The sequence below is a fragment of the Cibotium barometz genome, chromosome 10, assembly GCF_041138505.1.
Source record: "Cibotium barometz isolate CiBa-2024 chromosome 10, ASM4113850v1, whole genome shotgun sequence".
Classification (NCBI taxonomy): domain Eukaryota; kingdom Viridiplantae; phylum Streptophyta; class Polypodiopsida; order Cyatheales; family Cibotiaceae; genus Cibotium; species Cibotium barometz.
Window position 1 is genome coordinate 13,058,686 of NC_141055.1, and position 9,570 is coordinate 13,068,255.

A 9,570-nucleotide genomic window follows, 5' to 3' on the forward strand; every position below is an offset into this window, starting at 1 on the left:
ATTATGGGAAGGCCTCTTTTTCAAGCGGTAACATACTATTACTATCCATTTTGGAGTGATTATAGCATTGGAGTGACTTTGATTATGGGAAGGCCTCTTTTTCAAGCGGTAACATACTATTACTATCCATTTTGTAATCTAGACATGACTAGACATGAGGGTTGGTGAGGTTGAGTGAGAGAAGGAATAACACCTAACAAGTTTTTTACTTTTTTTTTTGTTAAAACAACCTTGTAGTGGGAAACCTTGTAATGGAAGTTGTATTCACTCTCTTTAAGGACTGCATAAAGTTATAGTATTGTAAGTACATGACTTGGATATATCCAAGGTACAATGAATTGAGGATAAATTTAGTGTAAGGTAAGCTAAAAAGCTTTAATTGATGCTTAACTATGCTATGTAGGTTACTTTTTTATGAATGTAAGTAGCTTGATGTGCATGGGAGGCCACACTAAAATGTTTTGGCCCTTTCACGTATGTGCAAGGTGGTAAAACTTATAAAATTAAAGCAAACTTATAACTCTTTAGAAGGTGGCGAAAAGTTTTAAAATATAAAAGGTCACATCCTATTCACATATAATAAACTAGAATGTCTAAACCTAAAGCATTAACACATGTCTTATTTTGTGAATGAGTTGGGTACTTTTAGAATTATTGTTGAAGTTCCATAATGATTTCCATTCACTGAGATGAATTAGTGTAAATGCATTCATTGATTAATTAGTGTAAATGTATTGTTGCTTAAAATGATTTCCATTCATTGATTAATTAGTGTAAATGCATTGTTGCTCATAATAGCAACTTCTATATTGTGGAGTTTCTTGTTTACTTCAAAGATTGAAATGGCCAATGCATCATAAAATTGTCATGTCAGGGAAGGAGCTTTGCTTATGCATAGGACTTAGTTATTTTGCTAGGGAGTCCTTTTCAAGAAGGTTATACGTGTTATAATAGTGTTTTGTGGGGTTCAAAACATCAACCAACTCAAATGTTCATTAAGTAATATTTTCATGGAAAGTCTCAATCAAGTTGATGAGAATTTGAATGCAATTTTCTAGGCCATCTTCAAGCTATGGGGAAATGTCACAATTATGAGGTGGTAGTTGTGGTGGCTAACTTCCCTATAAATGTTCTTCCTTAATGCTATATGATAAGTAGGTTTGGTGTATGTATGGCAATTAAATTTTGAAAGAAAGGCAAGTTCGTATTTCTAAGGGGTTGGATGTGATGTTTCTGTGGAATTGGGAAGATGAGATTCTTTTTGAGGAATAGACACGATGATTTGTGAATATTTTGTACATAAAAGAAAACAATGTTAATCGAGAAAGTCTTAAAAGTTGTTTAAATTAGTTGGGCAATAGGGGCATACAATGAGTAAAAAACAAATTCGATTAAATAATGAGGGAATTAGATAACCTTTATTATTAAGGTTTTTCAATTAATCTCGTGGAAAGCTAAGGTTTTCAGGTCGATTAAACATTGCAACTGTCTGCGCATCTCCTCCTCTTCTTCACACCATGAACGACTGTAGCCATCATCCGTTGCGAGAGAACGCTGCATCTGAATTATATGAGGTGGCCCTCTCTCTCTCTCTTACAATTTTGGCCGCCCCCCCCCCCCTCTCTCTCTCTCTCTCTCTCTCTCTCTCTCTTTCTTTGATCGCCTCTGTCTTGTCTTTCTTTTTTTTGTCGTTAGGCAAAACCGTCTATTTCCATGCGGAGTTTTTTTATTTTCATGTTATGTCTCTCATGTTATGACCTTCCTAGCTAGGGAAGAACAACTGACTCTCCCATATACATGTATGTATACGTAATATGTAAGCACTTAGCGCTCGCACACTCAGGCCTCATAGAGAGAGAGAGAGAGAGAGAGAGAGAGAGAGAGAGAGAGAGAGAGAGAGAGAGAGAGAGAGAGAGAGAGAGAGAGAGAGAGAGAGAGAGAGAGAGAGAGAGAGAGAGAGAGAGTTATTATCGTAATCAATCAAGGATCCATATGTCATTGCCAAAGTGCAAGGAGTGGGACTTGAACCTAGGATCTTTTGGTTAGAAATTGATACATAAACTAGTATGCGCCAACACACACACACACACACTCACACACACACACACACACACACATGTGCATGCACATGTATGTGTGGATCTTTCGGTTAGAAATGAATGCATAAACTAGTATGTGCCAACACTCTCCACACCCACACATACACGTGTGTGCATGGCACATGTATGTGCCTGCATGTGTGTGTGTGCATGGCACATGTATGTGCCTGCATGTGTGTGTGTGTGCATGTGTGCGTGCGTGTGTGTGTGTGTGTGTGTGTGTGTGAGAGAGAGAGAGAGAGAGAGAGAGAGAGAGAGAGAGAGAGAGAGAGAGAGATTCATTTTCTCTAACTATGAATGCCTCATATTTGGTAGACAAATTTACCCCTTGTGTAAATGATAAAAAGGTGGAGTCACTAAACTTTAAGCACTTTGCAAACTAAAAAACTTTACGCACTTGGCAAACTAAAAAACCTTTGAAATGGGTTAGGTTTACATCGCGTTTAGATAATGTAAATAGTATAGTTTATCTTACGACATCACTCAGATTGCAAGGTGAAGGGTTTGCTTTAGCTTGGCCTTCACGATCACTATAACTTCAGCGTTGCAAAGTTATAGTGTTAGTTATAGTGTTAGGGAGCATCACTTGTCATAGACATGCATGGGAAATCTTGAGTGTCCAACTATTTGCTAGTGGGTGTGGAGACATATATCAACATGGGGGCATCAATGGGGGGGGGGGGGGGGGGGGTGGGGAGGTGCTCCCCTAATATTAGTTCACAAAAAATTGGTAAACTATACTTGCAATATTTCCATTTTTACCTCTATATTTTATCTTTTCAAATTTTGGGGAAAAGAAATGTACCTCTATATTTTATCTTTTCAATTTTGGGGATAAAAGTTAGGTCATGTTATCATATTTTAGTTCCAAGTATGCAAATAAAAATAAAAATAAAAATAAAAATAAAAATGAGAGGCTCCTTAATTGTCCCCACCGCCACCAACTTTGGTGAATTTGTTTTCGAGTTATTATTACTCTCTAAAAATCTTTAGCATTGGTTGCGAGAAAGGTTTAATGGCTTATTTGTAATTGAGAAAGGCGGGAAAAAGGGGAAAAGCATAATGTTTTAACCGGCTTTTCAACGGTTCCAGTTTTGACCCAATGGGAAAGAAAACTGGTGTCTGCAGCTGGCAGGCCTCCAGCTGGAGCACTTACAGAACCTCCTATGCCAACGAAGGGCCCACTGCCCATCAAATCTAAGCTTGCCACGTGTAGAGACGAGACGGAAAACTTGAACGCTTCGAAGCTAAGGCTGTGTGAGCAGTTTGCTCAATCGAACCGGGAGCAGCCGGTCATGGGTGGGGGGGCCACCGTCCACGGGGGATGAAACAGCGACCAATGAGCTAACCAGTCTGTCTAATTACACGCTAATCACTCTCCGTTCTTTCTGTTATCGTGCTGCTCCACACACTCCGTCCAGACTCCAGTGTCCACAGTCACTCCACACTCAGCTCATCCAATCGAGCTAACCGTTCTGCTTTCTCTCCATTCTTAGCTCTAATTACAAGCTATTCTCTCTAATCTCTTTGTAAGATTTTCGTACTCACTGCTCAATCAAGCTTGCGGTGCTGAATTTTCTATGCTTTCTGGACTAATTAGAGACGATTCCAACCCGCATTGCAAATATTTACCTGGAAAGGTAGCAAGGCTGACGAAATTTCTTTGGCCCTCTTTTGGGTTGCCCTCCTGGCGCTCTCTCTCTCTCTCTCTCTCTCTCTCTCTCTCTCTCTCTCTCTCTCTCCCCATTCCGTTGCATGTCAACCGAACGGCAGACACACTTCTCTGTTTTCTAATGATCAAGGACAAGGCCCCTTTCCCACATCATCATCATCATCCCCCCTCCTCCTCCCTCCCTTTGCACAGATTCCCCCAACCGGCCCTTGATCTGCAGAATTTGTTGCATTGTTGGTGGTGGATTGATTTGATGCCTTGATGTGAGCGCAAAATTGGGCATTGTTATTCTGTCTCGTACAGGCCCAGTTGGTGGCAATTATACTGCAATTGGTGGCCTAGATCAGCAGCACAGGTGTAGTGCGGAGCAGAACCCACCTGCTAGAACAAGGGTTTTTAGGGTTCTCAGCAGGTTTAGGGTTGATTAAGCAAGCAATGCAGATCAAAAGAGAGGCAAGGAGGGGTTCTGTCTTTTTAGTAGAATTACAATAGAGAGAAGAACCATGGCATCCCTGACCCATAATGCAGAGTCCAGCAGCCAATACAGGTCAGGTTTGCCTTCTTTCAACAACCAAACAGTGTTTAGGGTTTAAGTGAGCAAACAATGCAGATCAAAAGAAGGTCAAGAAGAGGTGCCTTTTGACTGAGAGAGAGAGAGAGAGAGAGAGAGAGAGAGAGAGAGAGCATGGCTTCCCTGCCCCATAATGCAGAACCCAACGGCCAATCAAGCTCAGGTTTGCCTTCATTCAACAACTCAACAGGGGATAATCATCATTCCCATCACCCCTCTCCTCTCATTACTCCTAGCTTCCCATCCACTGTTTTGCCTGATTTTGAAGCTCACCTTCAACCTGCAAGTCTTCAGCAAGAAATCCGTGGAAAATTTCGTCAAGAATCTTGGCAAAACCCCATAATTCACCTTGAAAAACCTATCAGAATGCCTTCCCACTCTCCCTTCAGTTTTGCACCAGACAACTGTGATGATCCTACCTTCGCCAGCTATGGCAACCCCCATCAGAGCTTCGCAGACATGACTGCAGGAAGCTGGGATGAAAAGCTAGCTTACATGTTGTCCTCTGCTAATGGGTTGCCTGGGAACCCAATGAGCATTTTGGCACGTGGTCAGATGTCAGAAGGAAGTTCTGTAGCAGAAATGATGGCCAATTTGGCAAGCAATGGGGGTGCTAAAGGAGGGATTTCTTCTATGATGGGTTCTTCACAGCCATATCCAGATATGGAGAAAATTTTCAACGATAATTGGGGGTCGTTTAGCCCTAATGTTGGCCTCACAGTCGATCCATCTAAGGGGGGTCTGGCTATCCAAGGTGTGAACCTCTCTGCTGGACAGAATTGCTTGCCCACTTTTTCCACAGACACGGGGCTTGCAGAAAGGGCAGCCAAATTCTCCTGCTTTACCAAGCAGACAAGCTTTTCTTCATCATCAGCTGATCTTGCCCAAGGTTCCGCTTACCAATTGGTTGGGGATGGTGGGAAGTCCAACTTGAACTCATCAATCAGATTGGCCAGATTGGGTAGTCAGGCAAAGCTGACAAGGGTGCCCAGTGGGCTTGGTACACCACGACGCTCTGCACCCAACAGCCCAATTGGCTGCAACGTCGTTCAACAAGATGCAGCAAAGCAAACACAGGAAATTTCAGCTTCAGCTGCTAATAATTCTAATGTTAATCCTAATGCCAATGTTAATTCTAATTTGGTCATAATTGAGGAGTCCAAGATGGGTTTGGACAAGAAACCCTCCCTTTTTACTACCCTTATTGAGGTTGATGGCAGTGAAGGTACCCAAAAGCACTGCACCTCCATTAATGAGTCTGATGAAAGCATGGGCCAAGAGGTTTCTTCTAGCTGTGGAAGGACTGGTGGCTGTGAGACTGCCTCACATGGAGACAACTCTGGCAAGAAGAAGAGAACCAAAGGCAGCAGATCAAAAGACAGCACTGCTCGGGTTTCAAATCTGAAGGTGAGGCAAGGCCTTTCCGCTTTTGAGATCACAACATTCTTCAGAGTAACATGCAGGCTCTCTGACTAACAAGTTTGTAAGGTCCGAAATCTTAATAATCAGGCTGCTTTGGTGCTTGCATTGCTGTTGCTTGCTTGTTATGTAACTTTTGTGACCTTTGTGCTTTGTGAATTTAAGCTTTCTGGTTTTACGTTTCTTGGCTTCTTGTAACATATCGGGTACATGATCTATGATCTCATGGCCTCGAGGCGTATGATTCTTGTCTTATATGGTTGTTTTGGGTACCCAAAATTGGCATTAGCTTGTTAAGGTGGTTATCCTTTTCAGCTAATAGATCTTTGGGGTACTGCATTGCTAGTGGCTTGTATATATCTGGCCCTGTAGTGTTTCTGGACATGTGCAATATGATAGCTTGCATTTATTTCACATTTCACGAGCTTTTCTGTCAAGTTTCAAGATACTTGCTCATAGTTTTTAGTACTGTATCCTTCTCAACTGATGCTTCTCAATGTTATGAGTACATACATTTTCTTTAATTATGCAAATGCATCGAACTTCGTGTTTCTTGATGCCTATGAGTACCTGCACTGCCCTTAACCATGCATATTACTTGACCTTGCCCTTCTCAAGTATTTCCCTTTACCATAGATACAAAATGGCTTTTAGCACCTTATCCTTCTAAATCAAGGCTTTTTGATGCCTTTGAGTGCTCCCATGCCCTTTATCATGCATAATACATGGAGTTCAGGACCTTCTCGTTTAAATTTAGGTTTTATGATGCCTTGGAGTTGCATAGCTCATGGCTTTCGGGACCTTTATCCTTCTGAAATCACCTTCTTGACAAGTAAATAGCTTTGTCTCCCTACTAATACACATGGCTTCAAGGTCTTATCAAGTTTCTTGATGCTTTGGATTACATGTATATTACCTTTAATCATGCATATTTATGGCTCACAGGATGTTGAAACTGATGAACTCAAAGGCAAACGGCACAAGGGTGGAGACGATGCTAATGAGGAGGATCCAAAAAAAAGGGTGGAGCAAAGTATTAGTGCCAATTCTGGAGATTCAACACCTAAATCCGTCAAGGAAAGCTCAAAGCCTCCTGAACCACCGAAGCCAGACTATATTCATGTGCGAGCTAGGAGAGGTCAAGCTACAGACAGTCACAGTCTGGCTGAGAGGGTAAGCTTGATCAACACGCGCGCGCGCGCACACACACATTATACATGCTTTTTGTTCCGGTTTATAAACATAAAAAACATGTAGCACACCCACAAAATGCATGCTTATTTCATATGACTGTTAAAGGCAACACATGCGTTTTGTTCATACCTCAAATGATTGTTTAAGATATTAAAGTCCTTACATAAATTTAAGGTAATGAGCACTTCAAAGGTCAAATGTGCTGTGCTTTTGAAGTAGTTGAGGCCTACTGGTTTTGTGCTGTTTCTTTCGATTCAAAGTAGCGCATTTGGGCCAGCTACTGGTGCGTATGTGTGTGTTTTCTCTCTTTTGTGCTAGCCTTATCATGGCTGAGTCTGCCCTTCACAAGCAGACAAGTATGGTGGTTTATCTATGACGATTTGTCCACTAAGGTGGACATACTTCATGCATAAACCTGCACCTACTCTTGGGCGGTGATAACGTGAGTGGAGATGCTACAACACATACTCTCTGCTATGCTTGATGGAGGTTATGATTTGAAGCTTTGTGAGTACATTATCATATGGAGTTAAAATTGCACTTTGGTTTTTGTGAAGCCAAGGAAATAACCTGAACTTTCTGTTCACATATATTTTCTCAAGACAATGATTGTAAAGCCTATCAATGTGCATGTGTTGACATTGAACAGATTAGAAGGGAAAAGATAAGTGAGAGGATGAAGTTTTTACAAGATCTCGTTCCTGGTTGTAGCAAGGTAAGCCTACTACTCTCTTCTCTAATAGATTCCTGAATCATGTATACTTTTTTATATCAAAAGTACAGCAGCTGGCATGAGAAACTAACAAAAATTTTGGGTTTCTCATGTATAGGTAACTGGCAAGGCTATTATGCTTGATGAGATAATTAATTATGTTCAGTCTCTCCAACGACAAGTGGAGGTGAGATATCACAAAAATCTGAAACTGCCTTATTTATGGTTTTAGCTTGTCATCTTTTCTGATTAGTATTATCCCCTTGACTGCAGTTTTTATCCATGAAGCTGGCTGCTGTGAACCCAAGAGTGGAGTTCAACGTGGATAGTCTATTTGGGAGAGAAGTAAGTGTTAAAACAAGAAGCTTACTGCCCAAGTACAGATTGTGTTCGAGTGTGTAGCATACAAGGAGTTGGGCTGATTCTATGCTATCAAATCTGCAGGATTTGGGAGCTATTTACAAAATCTGATGTTCATAAAGCTATTAGATTTTGTGCGGTGTCGGCTTATGTATATGTAATTCATATGTGACATATGGAAGCACATTCACATTTTTTTAAAAGATTGTGTGACATATGCACAATGGGTAGAACTCTCTCTCTCTCTTCATGTGTGCACGAGAGGTGTGCCTCACATATTTGTGTGTATGTGCGTGCGTGCGTGTGTGTGTGTACATACATACATGCAGACAAACATAGAGTTTCTTAGTCTATACAGTACAAGTGTTTTAATCTGCTTGTTGCTATACAGATGATTCAGCCTCGAGCACCCCCCCACCAGCCTTTGATGTTCTCCTCAGAGAACCCTGACTCTTACCCATCCCTGCATCATCAGCAATTACAAGCCCCTTTGCAAGTGGGAGGTTCATGCCCTCCTGGTGATGTCCACTCTCTTGGAGGATCAGATTCGGCATTCAGGCGAACAATGAGCACCCATCTAGCATCCATGGATGCCTATGGGGACTCAGTTTCGCAGGTATGCATACCATTGATAAGGAGGAAACAGTCTCAAAGGAATTTGAACATCAAAAACAATCTAATCATTCAAGATCCTAGTCTATAATGCATTTTATTTCGAATGTGCAGCAGATCTCACAAGCTTGGGATGATGAGCTACAAAATGTTGTGCAAATGAGTTTTGCCCAAGGCAGGCAAACCCCTCTGACCTCCCAAAGCCTTCAAGGTTTGGAAGCCGGTTTCAAAAAAAGTGAACTTATGTATTACACATTTCTTTGCATGGGGGGACTTACCATGGATTGGGTGTATCCTTGCAGGCCAATTGTTCACTGGGCAAATGAAAGTTGAGCTTTAAGATAGTTTTGCAAGCACCTGCAAATAAGCTAGCAACATACAGTTTACTATCAAAAATGAAAGCTTCTCTACATTCATTGAAGGGGGTAAATCCCCCTCCCACTTTGATCCATAAGATGGGGTATATATTGGCAATACAGGCTTCTCAAATTTGGAAAGGATAGCCATATCTATGTAATAAAAGAATCAAGTTGCCCTCAGATTGTCAAAACTTTACCAGGCACAGGGCATATTTACTGTTAAGGCTCTCTTCTGTATTGTTGTATAGAGGTCCTGGTTATAGCCTTTCTAAACCCTTTGTATAATCCTTTACATGTAGCCTATGTAACCAACTGCTCCTTTTTACCTAGCAATGAACGCATGTAACGTGCAACATGGGCCCTATTTATTTTCTATTTGATTTTCTTGGATTGATTCTTAACCAATCTTACATTCTTAATTTTTAGAGGTTCTTTGATGTACTCGATCAGCCTAGTCCAATTTTTTTTTGGGAACATTCCTTAGAAACTGCTGTAGTGAAAACACAGAATTGGATAAACGCTAATGCAATAATGTGTGATCTTTGAGCATTTCCATTGAGTTTTGTGCTTCT

At 41.2% G+C, this 9,570-nt stretch overlaps 1 protein-coding gene across 3 annotated transcripts; it reads left to right on the forward strand.

Moving 5' to 3' along the window:
- Nucleotides 1-3,487: 3,487 nt before the first annotated feature.
- On the forward strand, nucleotides 3,488-9,351 carry LOC147634567 (uncharacterized). Of its 3 annotated transcripts, XR_015266764.1 has the most exons (9): nucleotides 3,490-5,749; nucleotides 6,707-6,934; nucleotides 7,605-7,670; nucleotides 7,786-7,854; nucleotides 7,941-8,012; nucleotides 8,112-8,254; nucleotides 8,419-8,643; nucleotides 8,757-8,850; nucleotides 8,942-9,351. XR_015266764.1 is itself a non-coding variant. In XM_086803682.1 (8 exons), the coding sequence occupies exons 1-8, from the start codon at nucleotides 4,457-4,459 to the stop codon at nucleotides 8,977-8,979; spliced, it is 2,085 nt and encodes a 694-aa protein (XP_086659808.1). In that variant the 5' UTR covers nucleotides 3,488-4,456; the 3' UTR covers nucleotides 8,980-9,351. The 3 variants fall into 3 exon arrangements, 2 of the variants coding, with proteins under 2 accessions (XP_086659808.1, XP_086659807.1); XM_086803682.1 differs by lacking the exon at nucleotides 8,112-8,254 and having other exon boundaries at nucleotides 3,488-5,749; XM_086803681.1 differs by lacking the exon at nucleotides 8,112-8,254 and having other exon boundaries at nucleotides 8,754-8,850.
- Nucleotides 9,352-9,570: the final 219 nt, after the last annotated feature.